This window comes from Oryctolagus cuniculus, chromosome 11 (genome assembly GCF_051225735.1).
Source record: "Oryctolagus cuniculus isolate XC-2025 breed Fujian yellow rabbit chromosome 11, ASM5122573v1, whole genome shotgun sequence".
NCBI classification, from domain to species: Eukaryota; Metazoa; Chordata; class Mammalia; order Lagomorpha; family Leporidae; genus Oryctolagus; species Oryctolagus cuniculus.
The window spans coordinates 59,754,722-59,774,864 of record NC_142877.1 but is presented as its reverse complement, the minus strand read 5'-3'; the positions used below and the strand labels follow the sequence as shown (position 1 = coordinate 59,774,864).

At 57.1% G+C, this 20,143-nt stretch overlaps 1 protein-coding gene across 1 annotated transcript in view; it reads right to left on the bottom strand.

Moving 5' to 3' along the window:
* The window catches only part of LRP1 (LDL receptor related protein 1), a 74,940-nt gene extending 61,399 nt beyond the window's left edge, over positions 1-13,541 (bottom strand). Inside the window, exons 1-3 of the mRNA XM_051832985.3 lie at positions 12,971-13,541; positions 4,501-4,623; positions 1,249-1,386 (exon numbers count right to left, since the gene is read on the bottom strand). Coding sequence (XP_051688945.3) covers positions 1,249-1,386; positions 4,501-4,623; positions 12,971-13,037 — 328 coding nt within the window. The 5' untranslated portion in view covers positions 13,038-13,541. The remainder of the gene's footprint in view (positions 1-1,248; positions 1,387-4,500; positions 4,624-12,970) is intronic.
* Positions 13,542-20,143: the final 6,602 nt, after the last annotated feature.

The following is a 20,143-nucleotide window of genomic DNA, read 5'->3' as shown; positions in this document are numbered from 1 at the left end:
CAGTGCCCCTCCCAGACCAGTGACCCAATTAATGGCCTTGCGTGGGGCCAGGCGGCCTGGCCACAAAGACCCCTTTGTCCAGCGGCCTCACACCCCCACTGCCCCTGCCCCCACCTAGGAGGGAGCGTGGCTGTGAAGCTAAGACGTTGAAGGCGCTGAGCCTGCCAGAGGAGCGGAGGTGGGGGCCAGACCCCTGTTACCCACTTCCCCTCTCTGTTGTTGGCACAGCCCAACTGTGCCGGGAAACCCAGCAAGGAGGGTCCCCCGGGGATGGCACGGCAGGGTGGTGAGGAGGCCTTGCCTATGGAGCAGCAGAGAAGAAAGTTCAAGCCCTGGCTCTTCGAGGCTAACTAAGAAGCTACCCGAAAGGCAGCAAACTTGAACACGTGCCACCCGATAAGGAGGGGTGTGAGTGGGACCGAGCCGGCCCCAGGCCCACCTTCTGCCTCTCAGCCCGGGAGCCTGGGATAGAAACAAGCAGAACCAATCGAAGGAAGGGAGGGGAATCTTCCACAGCCTCTGCCCAAGTGAAAGGATCCAGATGTGCCTCCTCCCGCGGCAGCTGTTTTCTGATTCGCCTATGGCACAGGCCACGGTCCCCACCCTGTGACCCCCCCAGCAGGAGGCAGAAGTCACCACTCCCCAACACGTAGGCCTGAGGCTGCTCACGCAATGACCCAGACTCTCCATGGCCCCAGGGATGCTTCAGGGCCCGGTGACCCAAGCCAGGGCAAGGGGGACGTGGTCTGGCTTATGCCTCCTCACACACCCACCTCAGCCTCGCTGCCCTTCCCGTCAACCACTTCAGGAAGTGCAGACTGTCGGGAACAAGGGAGCGACGCCGCTTTCGGGCCCTCCTAGGGGGCTTCCTGGGCAAGCTCCCTACCCCAGCCTGGGTCCCAGCACCTCTCTACTCCTTCTGTGCCCTCACTCGGGTGACGGGTAGGAAGCCTTTTGAAGAAAGGACCCTACTATTTTTATACATATTCACATTTTTAAGCACAAAGATGATGATCTCTCATTGTGTGGAAAGAAGCAGTGACTTGCCCCAGCACACACGGCCAGGGGCAGGTGTACAGGCCAGGGTCTGATTGAGCATCACCAACGTCATCTGCTGTCTGTTGGCCATGTCTGGGCAGGGGAGCAGGACAAGGCATGACCCCTCTGAAGGAGTGAGGATGGTCCTCGGATGGCCCTCTGCTGGCACTAGGTGCCAGGCAGGGTGGGAGAGCAGGAACGAGTACTTACCTCGGCAGTGGGGCCCCTCGTCGGAGCCGTCCACGCAGTCCTGGACCCCGTTGCAGAGCCGGGACATGGGGACACACAGCTCGGTGCCCAGGCAGTTGTGCTCATTCGGCTGGCATCGCTGGGCTTTACTCTGTGGACCTGGGGGCGGACAGAAGGACTGACGTCACCACGCTGGCCAACGTGGCCAGCCGGAGGAGGGTGGGCACAAGAGACTGCAGTTCCAGACACCTGTGCTGGTAAGATCTCCAGCCGTGGATGCCTTCGCCAGGGCTCTGCTACACCATTCCCACCAGGAGCGCGAATGTGGGAGCAGCCAAGTGGAAGGGAGACTAGGCCTTTAGCAAAGTCCACCCCCCAGTGCCCAGTGTCCAGCACTCAGGAGAGATGCTGGGTCAGAGGTGAGAGGTCTCAAAGAGCAGAGTCCAGAGCAGGGAAGCTCAAAGCTAAAACCACCTCCGTCCCACGGCTTCCGGCACTCAGCCTGGGGCTGACAGTGCCACCAACCTTCTAGAACTGCATTGTCCAATATGTAGCATCAGCATTTTCAAGCCCTCTGGAGGAACTGAAATACTGCTAACTCAAATCGTAGGTAAAGGGACCCGCGTGTGGTGGAGCAGGTGAAGCCGCTGTCTGCAGTGCCGAGATACCATATGGGTGCCAGTTTGTGTCCCAGCTGCTCCACTTCCAAACCAGCTCCCTGCTAATGGCCTGGGAAAGCAGTGGAAAATGGCCCAGGGGCTAGGGCCCCTGCTATCCATGTGGGATACCTGGAAGAAGCTCCTGGCTCCAGGTTTTTGCTCGGCCCAGCCCTGGTCATTGTGGCCATTTGGGGAATGAACCAGCAGATGGAAGACCACTTTCTCTGTCTCTTTCTCTGTAACTCTAACTTTCAAATAAATAAATAAATCTTAAAAAATTGTAGACTAAAGATACACACTGGATTTTTAAGATTTAATACCAAAAAAAGGATGCAAAAGATCTCCAATAACTTTATAGGGACAATATTACAGAAATGATACCATCATTGGATAAAATAAGTTATTCAAGTTAATTTCACCTATTTATTTTGTAACTCTTTTAATGTGATGATTGGTAATTTCTTTAAAAATTATTTATTTATTTGAGAGCAGAGAGAGAGACAGACAGACAGATGGACACAGAGCCTATCCACTGGTTCACTCCTCAAATGCTCGCCATGGCTGGGGCTGGACTATGCCAAGGCTGAGAGCTGGAAACTCAACCTCGGTCTCCCACGTGGGTATCGGGAACCCAACCACTGGAGCCATTACTGAGGCCTCCTAGGGTGCTCACTAGCAGGAAGCTGGAGTCATCCAGCCTGGCACTTCGCTATGGGATGTGGGCATCTTAAGTGCTAGGCCAAACACCACCCCTACTAGCAAAATTGCACGTGTGATCTACAATACACTTCCATTGAGGGTGCTGGTCTAGACTCTCAGTGTCCTGATGGAAGGCTCTGGAAAGAGTCCAAGGTTGTGGTCAGCTAGTGATGTCTCTGGTACTTCCTCTGTTGCCTGAGAGGTTGGATGAGATGAACATACTCCTGCCCATTGGCCCCTAAGTCCAGACAGGGAGAGGCAGTGAGTGTCCCTGGGTGCCTGGGTAGGAGTCCACATGCCAAGTGAAGGGGTGAGCGTGGAGTGAGCAGTGTGTGTAGTGAGGGTGAGGCTATGTGTCTCTGTGTGCTGGGCTCCTGGCCTGAGGCTGTGAATTTCCTTTTCCTTTTGTGAGTAGTTCTGGCTGTGTGTGTGTGTCTGTGTGTGTCAGGGTGGGGGTGGGGGGTCTGTCAGAATGCAGGTGGTGTTTCTGTGTGCAAGGGGCAGTGTGTCTGTGCCTTTGTGTGGAGGTGTGTCAGGCCCAGGTGGCTGTGTGTGACTGCTACAGGTGCAGGAGTGTATATCTGAGTGTGAATAGAACCAAATTAAAGAATGGACAAAAAGAGCCAGATCCGGCTCCTCAGCATGGCTTTCTTTACTCTCAGCACCCACGGGTCGCGATCAGAAAAATAGAGGGGTTGGAGCCGGCGTTGGGGCACATGGCCTGCGATGCAGATGTCCCATACTGTAGCCAGTTCCAGTCCTGGCTGCTCCGCCTCCAATCCAGCTCTCTGCTTGGGAAAGCGGTGGAAGATGCCCCGAGTAGTTGGGCCCCTGCCACCCATGTGGGAGATGTGGATGGAGTTCCAGGCTCCCGGCTTCAGCCTGGACCAGCCCTGACTGTTGTGGCCATTTGGGGAATGAAATAGTGGATGGACTTTCTCTCTTTCTCTCTCTTCCTCTCTGTGTAATTCTGCCTTTCAAGTAAATAAAATAACTCTTTAAAAAAAAAAAAGAAAGCAATGTGGAGGGGTGACGGTGGCCTTAGGCAGGAGGAGACTCCAGGCCAAACACCCCAGCCCCTTCCTCCAGGGCACCATGTGGGAATGAGGTTGAGGGAACCAGTGGCTCCCTTTCCGGCCCTAAAATTACCGCTGATAATTACGGGTGGGGGTGTGGGGAGAGGACAGGGGATGGGACTAGGGCAGCAAGAAGCCCGAGAAAGAAAACAGAGACACTGACGCAGACCTATGGATGCAGCGGCGTCCAGACCCTGGCCCAGATTAGCTATGTGGGGGAGTGGCTGGGAGGATGAGACCCCAGGACCTTGCCAGCTGCCCTGACTCTGAGGTCCTGCCAGAGATTCCTCCACCCCCCACTGGCAGGGGAAAGCCTGGGTGGGGACCTTTCTCCCAGTTTAAACAGCTGCCTCTGATTACACCACTTATTGGGGGCAGGGGAAGGCCGGGTGGCGGGAAGCGCATAAGGGGTGGGGCTTCTGGTACAGAGGCTGAGCAAGAGCTGTGGCCTTTGGCCTGGGAGCCAAAGACAGAAGGGACCGGTAGGACCTGGGGCCACTTATCAGGGGTCAGGGAGGCTCACAGGTGGGAAGAAGGAAGGGAAGCCAGGCCACCTCCCTCCAGCACAGCTGTCAGCCCACAGAACAGAGCCCCTGGCAGCCTTGGGGGTGTGGCAGCTGGCTGGGGGAGAAGTGAGAGGTGTCCTTTCTAAGCACCCCATGCAGCACACCGGGCACCTGGAAGAGGGGGAGAGGACAGTTTTAGCTGTGTCATGGACAAACACAGCACGGAGCAAGGTCCACGCCGAGCCGGAGAGCAGCTGTACCGTCCCAGATACCTGCCAAGGGGAGAGGAGTCAGCAAAGGGCCAAGGCTCGGGGATCCCCGGCTGGCACTTACAAATCTCAGGGGCCTCATCAGATCCGTCAGGGCAGTCCCTCTCGCCATCACACCGCCAGCCCTTCGAGATGCAGGTGATCTGGTCTCTGCAGGCAAACTGCTTGGGGCTGCAGGTCTTAGGGGCTGGGGGTAAGAAAAGAAGAGAGGGGGTGTCAGTGAAGGTGGAGGCTGGCTTTGTGGCCCTGAAGCTCCCCAGGCTCCCCCTCCTGCCAGTATGGTCCCCATCCAGCCGGACCTGAGCCACAGCCTGGGCCTGGGGGAATGGTTGCTATTGGATGCTATGTATCTGTGCAGGGGGCAGCCCTCCCCCACCCCGGGCTGCCTCTCTGGTCAAGGCCCTTGCTGTTTGCAGTCACTCAGGTCATACATCGGCCTCCCCCGCCCCACCCCTGGCAACGTGAGGGGGTCACTTAGGCCTTTGACATGTTTTCTTCTTATCTCCCCGCCACTCCCACTTAAAAGGCCTACAGCTGGTTTTTCTCTTTTGAAGATTTATTTATTTGAAAGCCATAGTTACAGAGAGATGGGGCGGGGGTGGGGGAGATCTTCCATCCACTGGTTCACCCTTGAGATGGCTGCAACAGCCAGGGTTGGGCCAGGACACATCCAGGAGCCCAGAACTACATCTGGATCTCCCTCGTGGGTGCAGGGGCCCAAACACTTGAGCCATCTTCTGTTGCTTTGCCAGGCGCATTAGCAGAGAGATAGATTGCAAGTGGAGCAGCCAGGACTTGAACCAGTGCCCACATGGGATGCTGGTGTCACAGGAGGCGGCTGAACTCTCTGCACCACAGCACCGGCCCCCAGAGCTGGTCTTTTCTAACCTCCTAGGATGCTGGTCCCTTGACCCATCACCCCACCTACCCCAAACTCTCATCAGCAGGCCCCCAGACCGGAACTGTCACAGTCTGCAGAAATGTGGAGACACACAGGTCTAGGAGGGCAAGGTGAGGCAGGGCTGGGCAGGTCAGGGCCGAGAGTCCTGCTTCCACCTCCATTCTCCAAGGACACAGCCTCCCTGGCTGCTCACACCTCAGGGAGCACTTTAAGAAGATGTTTTCAGACACAAGAGGCACTGGAGAATTGCTCAGGATGATGGAGTTGGAGGGCAGAGGCAGGGGGACAGCTGGCATGACCTCTCGGAGCTGGCTTCAGCCCAGCCCACCTGTGAAGTTTCTGTATCCAGGACCTCTGACCTAACTCCCACCTCCTGCCCCCAGCCTCTTTCCTCTCCTATCCCATTTTCTTACCTCATTCCCCAAGGAGCAATTGAGAATGCGACCAGCCAACTTCTTACTATGGTGGTATCGGTATGTGCTGGCAACTGGTAAACCAGTTCCCTCCACATACCTTCTTTAATCCTCTCCACTGTGTGATAAAGGAGGGGCAATGAACACCTCCACTTCCCAGAGGGGGAAACCAAGCCTGATGACTTGCCCTGAGTGACAAAGCTGATGACAAAACCAGGGCTCAGGAGCTGGCGTTGGGGTGCAGCGGGTGAAGCTGCCACCTGAGACAAGAACACCCCACGTCAGAGCACCAGTTCAAGTCCTGGCTGCTCTGCTTCTGATCCAGCTCCCTAGTGCTCCTAGGAAAGCAGCAAGAGATGGCCAGAGTACTTGGGGCCCTGACACCCACAGGAGAGATCCAGACAGAGCTCCAGGGTCCTCGCTTCAGCCTTGCCCAGTCCCATGGGCCATCTGAGGAGCGAACCAGGGTACGAAGATCTTTCTCTCTGTAACTGCCTTTCAAATACATTAGGAAATCTTAAAAAACAAAACAACCACTGCTCAGACTGGTGCAGCTGACTCTAAGCTCTCAGCCAGCGTGGTCCACACCAGTCTCCCCTTCCCACTGAGCCGTTCTGCCCCCTCGACCCACACCAGGGCTGGCTTCCCAGCCTTCCAGTCCCTTCATGGTTCTTCCTTGGCCTGTGTCAATTCCATTTCTATTCCGCTGGCTCACGCTGAAGGCCAGCTCTGTGCCAGGCCCCGCACTAGGCACCAGGGTGCCAAGGAAGGGCGAGAAGCCCCCTCCCCTGCTCAGAGCCACAGCCTTCTGGGAGGAAAGGCAGCTGGCCACACCTAAGGGGAGAGCAGGCTGAAGGCAGATGCCCAAGGCAAGTACATCAGGCCTCCGAGTGCAGAGGGAGTCTGACGGGGGCCACTCGGAGATGTCCTCCCTCCGGAGCCCCCATCTCTGGCAGAGGGGACAGCACTCAGGCCCCTGGCCAGAACGAGAGCCAGAGAGCTGACTTCAGGAAACACATCAAGGATGGCCTGGCCAGGCCCCCCCAATGGCGCCCCCCCTTCTTTGCCCCCCCAAGCCGGGAATAAAGGCCCCTTGAGGAGGTGGATAATGCTGAGTTCATTGCCCCACTGGGCCAGCTGTGAGGTCTTCCCGGGAAACTCAGCCGCCAGCCTAGTTAGCATGCGGGGGAACCATCCACTTCCCCTGGCCAGCCGGCTAGCGGAGAGGGGGCTGTACTGGGACTCACAGGCAGATGGGGTGTTTGGAGCCCAGAAATGGGCCCCCATGACACCCCCAGACCCACTGCACTTCTTCCCTCCCCCGGCCTGGGATTGGTTCCCCATCCCCACTGCTCCTGGTGGGGCCCTGGGGGTGGGGGGTGGGGGGTGGGAGGGTGGAGGGGAGGCAGAAGTCACAGCCAGGGCCTGAGGTTACCGCTTGGTCACTCTAACCTCCCCTCCATTCCCCCTCTCAGCTACGATCCCCCCCCCCTTTGGCCCTCGCTGAGTCCCCCCGCTGTCCCCCACCCCCAATTTTGGCCTGAACTCGACGGAGGAAACAGCAGCTGGCAGACTCCGAAAGCTGGAATGAGAGAGATTCACAAACCAGATGTGCTCTTGCTTAGGGAGGGGAGTGGGGGAGGGGGCCGGCGAAAGGAAGAGGAGGGCCCAGGCACCCCCCCATCTCCCAGCCTGGGGCGGCAGAAGGGGAGGCCCATGCAAATCTCCCAAGGGCCAGGACAGCCCTCGGGGTGTGGGGGGACAGGGGAAAGAGCTGCTTCTTGTCACAGACGGGGGAGAAAGCCCTAGGAACCTCAGGGCCAAGGCTGAGGCCTGTCTTTGATTTCCTTCAGGGGGAGAGGGGAGGAAAGAAGCAAATAATCTACTTCAGGGCTGTCTACACCAGCCAAGGGAGCCTCACTGTGGACTGGGAAGGAGCCGGGAAACTTATAATCTGCTTAGCGCCCACGCCAAGCCGGCTCCCCTCAGCCGGGCCTTCTGCACTGGAATCCGGCCCCCAGAACCCCGCCTCTGTGGCCTGCTGTCTGCAGGACAGAACAGCACTGCCCTGAGGTCCTCGGCCACCTCGGCTCCGCTGGCACCCCTCCCTCGGGAGAACAGGGGCTTGCTAAGGCTCCCCTCTTTCCTGTGGTCACTACGTGCCTGCTGTAGATCTGAAACCCTCCGTCCGTCCATATCTACTCCTTTAGATCTTCCTCCAGGCCCTGTCGCAACCCCCACCTTACAGAAAGGGAAACTGAGGCACAGAGCTGGCAGTCACCCACTGGCCATGAGGATGCAGTCAGATTAGGAAGGGAAACGGGCCCGGTGAACTCTTTGGGTCCCTGGTACCGGGAGTGAGGGAGCAGACTTCAGGGAGTGGACTTCAGGGCCCCATTGAGGACTGCAGGAGATGGAGGGGGACAGGAGAGGGAGCGGCATGGGGAGAAGACAGAGAGGACTGGAGCGGGTGGAGAGCGAGTGAGGTGGCAGGAAGGACACCAGGACACAGGGGCCGTCTGTTCTCAGCTTTGCTGGACACGAATGTGACCGCCATGCTAACTTGGCCAACACCCTACCTCCCCCCACCCCCAGCCCAGGCGCCCTGCCCAGCCATGGCCCCCTGGGGCCACCAAGCTGGAGCCAGGGCAGGAGGTGTAGGGCTGGGTGTGCGTCCAGACACAACACAGGCCCCACCGCCCTGCAGGAGCCTTGGCTGTCATCCTGGCTCCCATTTGAGGACTTTAGGGGCAAGACGGCCTGGCCAGAGAAGACATGGGGACATAGAAGCCCAGGCCCACTGGACACCCCTGGGGGATGGGGAGGGAAAGGGGAGGCGGGGCGGAGGGGGGACCTCCGGGCACTTCCTAAAGGAGCAGGAGGCTTGGAGACAGGAGGGAGCCTGAGGGCTGTTTCCAGAGCAGACAGAGCAGAGGGAGAGACAGCTCCTCCCTCCCACCCCAACTGTCTAAGGGATCAGGGAGCAGGGGTGCCCAGGGGCGGGGGGCAGAGCTCGCAGGAATCTGCTGCATCCAACTCGCAGAGGTGGGGCGGCCAGGGCCTCCGGGACCCAAGCCCCGAGCTTTGCGCAGGATTTTATGTATTTTGGGTGTTACGCCCGCCCATGGCTCCTTTCCTCAGCCCAGTGAGGCTCAGACACATTTTTGTCATTCCTGAGTCTGGGCCTCTGCTTTGCGGCCTGGACAGATGGACAGATGGGGTGGCTCAGACCTTCAGGGGAGGGGAAGGGTCCCCCCTTCCATCCTGAGTCAATGTTGACTCAGCAGGACATTAGCCTGACCTGTGACCTCCCAGCCATCTTTCCCTTTCCCCACAAATACAATCCAGACTCCTGAGAAGCCTCCAGAGGTCAACATATCTCTCACCAGGTCTTTGGAAGCCCCTCCCACCAACCCTGTGCACCCCCCTAACTCCCCCCACTTCCCACTCCGGCCAAGCGCCCCCACCCTCTCCATGGCCTTTGCCACCAGAAGTAAAAGCACCAAGCTCTTGATGACACGCTAGTTTTCAGCTCCTGGGCTGGAGGAAGTTCTGCCAGGAGTCTAACCTCCCTCCATACTGAAATACCCCTCTCTCGCTTACTCAACCCACAAAGGATATCAAGTTCCTTTCTTCCAGAAACATTCTCTCCAAAACCCAGTCCCAAAATCAGCAGAGGGGGAAGCAGACAGAGAGGAACTTGGAGGAAAGTGGAGGGAGACTTTCACTGCCCAGCTGGGAGCTCTGGCTCTGGCTGGGGCGAGAGGCAGAGACGCCAGTCCAGGTAGCTTTGGGGATCTCAAGAGTCCTGGACGAAAGGGAATGGCAACCAGCTGGGAAAAATATGGCATGAAAGAGACACAGAGGGTGGAGAACAGCACAAGTGGTGGGCCCTGAGAGTGGCAGACGGGAGAGGTCTGAAGGCCAGGGTAGCCCACGTCGAGGACGGACAGACTGGCCAAAAAGACAGAGGGCGCTTAGTCCAGAGCTTGCCAGGACGGTGACACAGGGGTCCTGGGACAAACCCAGAGATTCAGAGTGGGGTGGGGGCAGCATCGACCCTGGTGCTGACAGTGCCTAACTCAGGACACACCCAGGAGAGGGGCTGCTTCCTCCCACAGAGCCTGGAGGGTGGGCAGAGGGAAGGCCTGGGAGACTGGCTCACTCTCTGAGCCTAGAGGGAAAGGACAGCTCTCTCTTCCTGTGCCCCTCACCTCTTTCTCAGAGAGGTTTTACACTGGTGCCTGAGGCCACTGCACCGGAAACACTCTAGAGCCAACTGCTTCCTTCTCCAAACAATGCCAGATCCTGCTAACCAGGCTGAAATCTGGGACAGAACACGGGGGGTGGGGGGGGTGGGGGGGGTGGGACCAAGTTGCCAGAACGCGCCGCAGAACTGAGTCTGGCCCCCCCTGTGCAGTCCCACTCGACTGCACCCAATTTCCTGGAGGTCAGGGAGCCCCTTTCCAGAGCCCGAGAACCTGAGGGGTGGGGTGGGCCCACAGGGGTGCAGAGGACCCTGGGAGCAGAGCACTGGGGGTGTGACCCACAGCAGGGGGAGAGTGGCACTTGAGCACAGAAGGGCTTCCCAAAGGCAAGGAAGGCATTGGGAAGAGTCAGCCGGGACTTGACCTGGCCAGTGCTGCAGATGTCATGCTGGGGAGCCCAGTGATGGGGGAAGTGATTGAGGGTATTAAATATATATATATATATATATATATATATATATATATGGAAAAGATGGAAAGAGAGGGAAAAGAAACAAGAGTGTGGAGGGGGAAGTTTTGTGAAACAGCCCCAAACATCGAAAGACCCCCATCCCCAAATGAATTCTGCAGCATCTTTGTCTTAAGAGATGAGGCTAAGGGGAGGTCTGACCAAGGGAACAGAGTTTGGAACCTTCTCTCAGGGAACCTGGAGGCTGAGACCCCAGCCTCCTAATGCACTTCAGCTGTCCACGCATCCTGGCCAGGCACTACCCCAGCTCCAGGAGGTAGGGAGAGAGGTGGGAGTCAGCCTTCTTCCACCAGCTGGTTCTGCCTGGGAGTGCTCCCCCTCCACAAAACCCCTCCAGCAAGGCAAGGCCCGCACAACCTCTCCTCCCATCTTCCTCCTCCTCCCCAGGAGCAAGCACTAGCAGTTTTGTCTACTCATGGGGAGTGACAGTGCTCGGCCGAGACAGGGGGACCCAGGATGAAGAGAAGGCAGAGACAGAGAAGGCCCTGGGACTGCTCCCGCAGCCTGGACAGCAAGAGGAAGGCAGGCCAGACATTAGGTCAGTCCAGCTGGGCCTGGAGGGTTCCTTCTCTGGAAAGCGAATAAGACAGTTCAGTGTCTGGGCCCCAGGCAAGGCGGTAAGGGGGAGGGATTACGGGCTCTCCCAGGCTGCCCATGGCCAGAGCTGGTGTGTGTTTGGGGAGGGGTCCTCTCCCTGGGACTTGCACAGTTTGGTCTGAACTGGGGAAGCAGACGAGGAAGGGGGAGACATTAAGAAAAGGGAGAGAGATGGTTCAGGAGAACATGTCCAGTGTCCATCTCGTGGTTAGCACCAACAAGCAGAACCAGTGGAACCCGAGGGACTGGGTTCTGCCATCTGCAGAGACACGCTGGCTTTTGCCTAAAGGGTCCACCTTCCTTTAGGGGGCTCCTGATGGGCCTCTAACATTTTTTTTCCATTCCTCCCAGAAGCCACCGTGCCCAAACCTCTCTGCCTCAGTTTCCCCTCTCACCTCACAGGGCTGAGAGCTCGAGAGAGTGCTGGGCCGGGGCTGGATGTGAGGGCCGGGCTGAGGCAGAGCCCCCTTTCTCCTCCTGGGCAGATAATGGATATGTGTGCTGGGGGAGGGGGTGGGGGTGGACACACAGCCCCCAAGACAGCACGATTGAGGGCCACTGAATACACTTTTCCGGGCACAGCTGCGTCCTAACCTTCCAACCCTCCTCCCTCAATGGAAGCAAGTCAGGGAGGGGGAGGAGGGGGGTGATAATCTGATTTCAGAGAAAAACTTTCCCAATCCCAGCCTGGCAAGATTCAGAAGGCAGGGGAGGGGGTGTGCGATGGGATCAGGCCATCCTGTCCCCGGATGGACAGCCAAACATCCCACCCATTCTCAAACCGGGGACCCAGCCCAGCCCAACCGCATGACCCCAGCTTAAAGCTTGGGCAAGACTTGAACCAGTGACTCACAAGGAAAGGAAAAAAACAGCTGACAGAGAAAAGGGAGAGAGGGGCACCCCATTTCCTCAAAAGGACCCAGGTCTAGTTCCAGTAACTGCGCAGTATATAAAGTGTGTGAGTGGGATGGCAGGGGTGCACACATTTACTGAATGAGAGAACTGGGGGGCGGGGGCACGGCCCTGAGCCCCATCCAACCTCCAGCTCCCCTTGCAGTCCCAGCTGGGATGCAGCCAGAAGCCAGGGGGGACGCGCTTCCCCTTGGCCTCAGACCCTGGCCGCTCCCCAGTCCCCTTCCCCAGTGATGACATCTGACGTGTTTTTTTTTTTTTTTTCATCTTGAAGCTCCCAGGAATTAAGAAGGGAAATTTAAAGTCACAGAGCATCACCAGCGCCCCCTCTCCGCCCCCCAACACAGCCCTACCCAGGATACTGACAGAGGCCCTGGGAGGGGGAAGTGCCCCCTTTAGAAGCCAGACAAGCAGTCCTGGATGGGGCCTGGACCCCAGGCCTCCAGGCTTGGGCTCCCAGGCCAACCCACACCCAAGCAGGGGGCCTGCCCTCTCCCCATCCACAGCCTTCCTGGGCCTGCCTGCCCTCTGCCCAGCTTCAGAGGCCACCGCAAAAGGTGCCCCCACCCTGCCCTGCACCCCCTTTGCAGGCGGTCATTGCAAATCCGGATTCCTTCACAATTCAGATGGGGGTGCAGGATGTGGGGGAGGCACAGGCCCTCCCCGACCAGAGAGAGAGGGAAAGAAGGCCTCTCCGATCCTAGAATCATAAAAACCGGGGCGCCCTCTTCTCCCCATCCAGGCCTTCACTCTTTGTCTGAGCTGGGGGGTCCTGAAAGCATCATCTGCCCAGGGCCCCCATCCCCCAAATCGGACCCCATCCCCGCCCCCAGTCGGGCCGCTGCTGTGTCAGCTGGACCGGGATAACAAAAGGCACCCCCTCCCGCGCCTCCCTTCCCCACCCGCTCGCAGGAGTGGGGGCTGGAGAGAAGGTGCTCCCGGGGGTCCAAGGGGGGCCACGGAATCTCACTCACCGTCGAGAGCAGCCGCGACCAGAGCTGAGAGCAGGGGCAGCAGCAGCAGCGGCGGCGGGGTCAGCATGGTGTGGGCTGATGCAAGCAGCAGCCCCTCCCTCCGGTCCTGCTCCTTCTCACCCTCGTGCCCCCCCCAACTGGGGGGTCCCCCTTTTTCTTCCCCCCTCCTCCTCCTCTATTCTTATTCTTTCCTCCGGCAAAGCGTACCAGGGGCGTGGGTGAAGAGGGATAGTTCCGAGCCCTCTGGGGGAGGGCCTGCTGACGCGGGTGCGCCCCCTGCCCCCAAATCCAAACCCTCTGCCCCCCGTTTTACTCCTCGCTCCTCTCTACCCCTCCCCAGGCGAAGCTCACAGCCCCATCTCGGAGCCGCCTCCGGCTGCAAAAATGCACAATTGGGAGGAGGCGGGGTGGGGGTGGGGGGCGTGGACCGGGTCGGGGAGCCTTTGGAGGGGCCTGATGGAGCTCTGGGGGCTCCCCTCGTTTCCGCCTCCTCAGTGCACGGGCCTGGAGCTCGCACCACTGTTCCCCGGACTGAAGTGCTGCGGGGGGGGGGGGGGTTGAGGGGGAGAGGGAGGGGACGGGCCGAGGAGGGAGGGAGGGAAGGGGCGGGGAAAGAAAAACGGGGGGGGGGGAGAGCTACGCGGCAGTCCCTGGAGTGCGCATGCGCCGGTTTGGCGCGCTGCCCTGGGGAGGGGGAGTCGGAGCAGCGACGGGATTTGGACTTCTGGGAAGCGGTCCGCGAATGGGGGTCCCGGGGGCCCGCTGCCCGACTTGGGGCCTGGCGCTCGCTCTCCCCTGAGCGGGCCTCCCTGCGACCCGCGCTGCGGAGAGCTGCGGGGGGCCGCGGTTGGGAGCGGGCGGTGGGCGAGGAGAACGCAGCGGCTTCTCTTTGAAACTCAGTGTCAGAGCCTAGGATTGCGGGCCGCTCTGGGGGGTCCAGGCCCCGGTGGTCTGGGCCGAGGCCCAGTTTCCTTGGGGAACCCCGACGCCTCCCCAAAGCCCGGGGTGGGGGCAGGGGCGGCCAGTCCGCGGGGAAGGTACGGGGAGAGAGGCCGAGCTTTGATTTGGAGACTCTGAAAGACGGGGACCGGGATTGGGGCCCGCGGCGCCGGGGGCCGGGTTGGGGGAGGGGCCGCGAGGGCCCGCCCCCTCCTCGCTCGCGGGCTCGGAGTAAACAGGGACACCCGCGGGGACACGCCGGAGCTTGTCCGCCGCCTGGGGCTCGGGGGATGGAGCCCACCTTAGCGCGCGCCCCGCCCTGCTCGCCTGGCACTGGGCGCGGGAGGGGCGGGTCCGGGTCTGGAGGGAGGTGTGAGTCAGCGGGTGGGGTCGAGGAAGGGCCACCCCCGAGAGGTCGGGGCTCGCTTATTTATTGCATTTATTTATCTTTTTTTTGTTTTTATGCCTTCTGCCTGACTGGCTTCCCACCAGGTCGGGGATTTGGAATAAGCCGAGGGCGGCCGGCCCTGGGTTCCCAGCGGCGTCGGCTGCGCGCGGGACCTTTGTCCCAGGCTCTGGCCGGAGGTGGGGTGGGGGGGAAGGCCCTCAGAGCCCCGAAGGCTCCGGGCGGTTCCCGGGGGCCGGCGACCGAGCTGCTGGCCACCGCCCCCTCCTGGGCGGCGTGTTCAGGCTGTACCCTTGGTGCCTGACTTTGGGTGTCTGGCAGCCCGCGTTCAGGGTGCGGGGCAGACGGCAGCGAATGCCAGAAATAGAATTTGGCGATGAGGGCGGGGCGCTGCCCTTCTTCTGCCTTTTGGGTTCCGTGCGGGCAGGGCCCGGAGAGCCCGCTCCGGTCGGTGCCCGGCTGGAGGGGGAGCCGCGCCTGACCACCAGGACTTTTCCCGGCCACGGCCACCTGCCCTTAAGGCTCGCAGGCTGGAAACCTCGGACTGTTTGCCAAGCTCCACGGGGCCTTTCTTTCCTATGTCCCATCTTGCCAGCCTTTCCTTGGGTTGGCGTTTTTTTTCCCCCTTTGAAGCGTGTCTCAGATTTCCTCCACTTCCACTGCCAGAGAGTTTCTCCCAGCAGGGGTGGGGACGCGTTCCCCCTTTCATCCGCCCCGCCCCTCGCGGCCCTGCACAGTGACCGGCACAGGGCAGGGGCTGAAATGCTTTCAACCCATGCCTGTTAGGTTCCTGCCAGGACTCCTCCCGAGGTTGTGGCCCAAGGGAAATCAAGTGGAGGCAGACTTCAGGCGGCTTCGGAGGGGAAAAGATACCTGTGTTTATTTTGATTAACTTTGCATTGCAAAAAAATGATAATAATTGGCGGTTGAAACACTCAGAGTTTGGTGCAAGGTGAAAAATAAATTCGATTCCCCGCGGTGCGCACACCCGCCCTTCAGCCCCACCCTCAGGGTAACTGTTACTAACAGACTTCAGGGTCTCCCTCCAGGAGTTTGTTTAGTTTTGGTGTTTTTTTTTTTTTTTTTTTTGAGATTTATTTATTTAGTTGAAAGGCAGAGTTACAGAGAGGCAGGGCGGGGGAGGGTCCTCCATCCACTGGTTCACTCTCCAGGTGGCCACAACAGTGGATCTGAAGCTAGGAGTCAGGAGCTTCTTTCCAGGTCTCCCACATGGGTGCAGGGGCCCAAGGACTTGAGCCATCTTCCACTGCTTTCCCAGGCCATAGCAGGGAGCTGGATTGGAAGTGGAGCAGCCAGGACTCGAACTGGTGCCCATAGGGGATGCCGGCGCTGCAGGTGGCATCTTTACCAGCTACACCACACTGCTGGCCCCTGTTTAGTTTCATACTGATAAACAACTACAAGTGGATATCCTCAAACATCACAAATGAGCTCAAATAACGTGAATTGGCCCTGAACTTGCTTTTTTTTGTCAGGCTTCCGCACCGTCTGCACGCACGCAGCTCACGCTCTCTATTGCCTGCTTGGAATCTCCTTGCTTAGTGGTCAGGGTTGCTGAGCACTCATTTCCAGTGTGTGACGGGCTCAGCGTGTCCTGTGAGATGAGACAGCCTGTAATTAGACCCCCCAGCGCCTGTTATTCCCATTTGTCCAGCTCCCCTCTTCCAAACGTGTACTCAGCACAGGCTCGGCAGCGGTGGCTAACACTTAATTTTGTGGTTCAGAGTTCACTACTAGATCATAAACGCCTTGAGGGAGGGCAAGGACCATGTCTTTACTTTGTATCCACCCAGCTCTTTTTTTTTTTTTTTAATTTTAAAAATTATTTGATGGGGTTGGCGCCGTGGGGTAGTGGGCTAAGCCTCTGCCCATGGTGCTGGCATCCCATATGGGCACCAGTTCTAGTCCAAGCTGCTCTTCTTCCAATCCAGCTCTCTGCTATGTCCTGGGAAAGAAGTAGAAGATGGCCCAAGTGCTTGAACCCCTGTATGCACATGGGAGACCCAGAAGAAGCTCTTGGCTCCTGGCTTCAGATCAGCTCAGCTTCAGCCATTGCAGCCATTTGGGGAGTGAACCAGCAGATGGAAGAACTCTCTGTGTCTCTCCCTCTCTGTGTCTGTAACTCTACCTCGCAAATAAATAAATAAATCTTTAAAAAAAAGTATGTATTTGAGGGGCCGGCACTGTGGTGCAACAGGTAAAAGCCTTGGTCTGCAGTGCCGGCATCCCCAATGGCCACCAGTTTGAGTCCCGGCTGCTCCATTTCTGATCCAGCTCTCTGCTAATAGCTTGGGAAAGCAGTAGAAGATGGTCCAGGTCCTTGAGCCTCTGCACCACGTGGGAGACCCTGAAGAAACTCCTGGCTCCTGGCTTCAAATTGGCTCAGCTCCAGCCATTGCAGCCATTTGGGGAGTGAACCAGCAGATGGAAGACCTCTGTCTCTGTCTCTACCTCTCTAACTCTGCCTTTCAAATAAAAAAAAAAAGTCTTAAAAAATTATTTGAGAGGCAGAGAGAGAGAGGGGTGGGGAGAGAGAATGAGTTCCCATCTGCTGGTTCACTCCTCAAGTGCCCACTTGAAGCTGGGAGCAAGGAACTCAACCCCAGTCTCCCACGTGAATGGCAGGGACCCAGTCACTTGAGCCGTCACCACTGCCCCCCAGGGTCTGCCTTAGCAGGAAGCTGGAGTTCAGAACCTAAACCAGTGCTGATATGGCATACAAAGTCTTCACAGGTGCCTTACCCATCCGTTGGAGGAGTGGCATGTGGGTTAGGGTTAGGGGTTCCTGCCCTGGCTGGATATAGCTGCAGGTGGCTTCTCCCCTGCATTTCTCCTGTGGCACTCATTGTTCAGTCTGTCTCCACCTCATTTTTCTTGCCGTTTCTCGATGTTTCTTCCTCCCACAAATCCTTGGCTTAGCATTGTAACTAAAGCAATGGGAAAGCAAGGAGGAATTCTCTGAACTTCATGATGAGATAGGTAGAATGGTGATCGGGGCAAGGAAATTGGTATGGGAAGAGGAGATCTCCTTTTTTTTTTTTAATCTCTCATAAAATTATTAAAGAGTCCTCTTTTTGTTCGATTGTGCCTGGGCCTGAGGTGGGACATTCATTAGGGCGTCTCTGGAACCGAATGTCAGGCCAGAGGCTACCACCACCTGGTGGTCAGTTGGAGAAGTGCAAGGAGGAAGGGGTAGTTGAAGGATCTGGGAGAAGGTGGGGAGATGGAATACCGCCACCATTTATTGAGTGCTTACCATGCATGCACTTGGCCCACACCATGGACTTTGCATGGGTTAACTCACTCAAGTTCCACAACCACTTTGTGGCTTAGGAGTTATTTCCTATTTGTAGGCTAGGAAATAAAGACCCAGAGAGATCACGGATTCCCCCGCCGCGACAATGCAGATTTCGTTCACTGAATGAACACTTATTAGATGCTCCATGGGTCCCAGGCACACTTGCAGTGTGGCAGCAGAGGGAAGCACACCACCTCGGCCTTCAAACAGCTTGCAGGGGAGTGGGCTTGCTCACCAAGTGACTGACCATTCCAGCACGGCACCTGAATGCCCGCGCTGAAGACATGCACCCTGGGTCGAGTCCTCCCCAGATAAGAGGGTCAAGCCAGGGAGGGACAGATGACGCCAGACTGCATGTTCACAGAAAGGTGCTGACAAGAGTGATGGAGGGAAGGGTGTTGCAGACTGGGAGGCAGGCAGAGGCACGTAGGCAGCACGAACTTGAACACCTGACGGTCTGCAGGCATGCTAAGGTGAGGCGTCTGAGCCACACCAAGAACTCGGACTTTTCCTACAAGGAGTGTGGAGCTGGTTGAGGAAGTGATGAAGCCGCTAATGCGTCACGAATGGAGCTGGAGAGGAGGAGGACTCCAAGACGCTGCGGAGGCAGGATTAAGTATGAGGACACTTCAGGAAGTTTGTGAAAAGTAGAATTAAAAAGAATTTATTGGGGGCCGGCGCTGTGCTGTAGCAGGTAAAGCTGCCACTGGCCATGCCAGCATCCCATAGGGGCACCAGTTAGAGTCCCGGCTGCTCCATTTCCAATATAGCTCTCTCTCTGCTATGGCCTGGGAAGGCAGTGGAAGATGGCTCAAGTGCTTGGGTCCCTGCACCATGTGGGAGACCTGGAAGAAGCTCCTGGCTTCAGATTGGCACAACTCCAGCCATTGCAGCCATCTGGGGAGTGAATCAGCAGGTAGAAGACTTCACTTTCTCTCTCTCTCTGCCTCTTCCTCTGCCTCTCTGTAATTCTGCCTTTCAAATAAATAAATAAATCTTTAAAAAAATTTTTTATTTGGGCACACAAAAACATTTGAAACCTGTGCCTATAAGGGGTTTGTAAAAAGTTCATGAAAAATGAATAGTGCAAAAAAACTATGCATGGCTTCCATTTTTTTGTGCCAAAATCAACTTCTCTTTTTAATTCTGTTTTTCCACAAACTCTGTGAAGGACCCTCCCATATTGATTGGTTTATCATGGAGACCTAGAGATAGTGACAGAGAAAGCTGGGCCCAGGAACTTTGGCTCCTGTGAATCCGCTCAAAGTCCTCAAACATCGGCTGTTCATTAGAATCACATTGGGGCTTTAAAAAAAAAAAAAGCCAACTGCTAAAAAAAAAAATGTATAAAAAACCCGCAACAGCCAATGACAGAGGACTTGGCCGTCTTGATTTCAGCTATGATAGTTAAGACAGTGTGGTTCCAGCATAAGGATCAACAAACAAACTCATGGAACAGAATAGAGAGCCAGGAGTGGATTCACGTTTTAAATGCATTTGATTTTTTTAAAGATTTATTTATTTATTTATCTGAAAGGCCAAATGATAGAGAAAGAGATGTTCTGTCTGCTGGTTCATGCCTCGGATGGCCTCAATGGCAGGAGCTGGTACCAGCTGAAGCCAGGGGTCCGGAGCCCCAGCTGAGTCTCCCATGTGGGATGGTCTTTGGGCCATCCTCCGCTGCCTTCCCAGCCACATTAGCAGGGAACTGGATTGGAAGCTGAGGAACTGGGACTTGAACCAGCGCTCCGATATGGGATGCTGGCGTTGCAGGCTGCAGCTTAGCTCGCTGTGCCACAATGCTGTCCCCAAAGGCCATTTGATTTTTTAATTTTTTTTAAGAATAAAAATTCTTGGCCAGTGCCACGGCTCACTTGGCTAATCCTCCACCTGTGGCCCCAGCACCCCGGATTCTGTCCCGGTTGCTCCTCTTCCAGTCCAGCTCTCTGGTGTGGCCCAGGGAAGGCAGTGGAGGATGGCCCAGATCCTTGGGCCCTGCACCCGCATGGGAGATCAGGAGGAAGCACCTGGCTCCTGGCTCCTGGCTTCGGATCGCCGCAGTGCGCTGGCCATAGCGGCCATTAGGGGGGTGAACCAAGGGAAAGGAAGACCTTTCTCTCTGTCTCTCTCTCTCTCACTGTCTAACTCTGTCGAAAGAAAGAATGAAAGAAAGAAAGAAAGAGAGAGAGAGAGAGAGAGAAAGAAAGAAAGAAAGAGAAAGAAAGAAAGAAAAAGAATAAAAATTCTTGAACAAAAAATTCTTGAGCCAATGTTGTGGCACTTCAAGTTAAGCTGCCGCTTGCAACACTGGCATCCCATGTCAGAGCTCTGGTCTGAGTTCCAGCTAATCCGCTTCTGAACCAGGTCCCTGTTAATGGGCCTGAGAAAGTACTCGAGTATTTGAGTCTCTGCTACTTGCATGGGAAGATCTTGTGGAAAACCCAGATGGAGTTTCCAGCTCCTGGCTTCAGCCTAGGCCAGCCCCTTGACTGTTGCAGCCTTTTGGAGA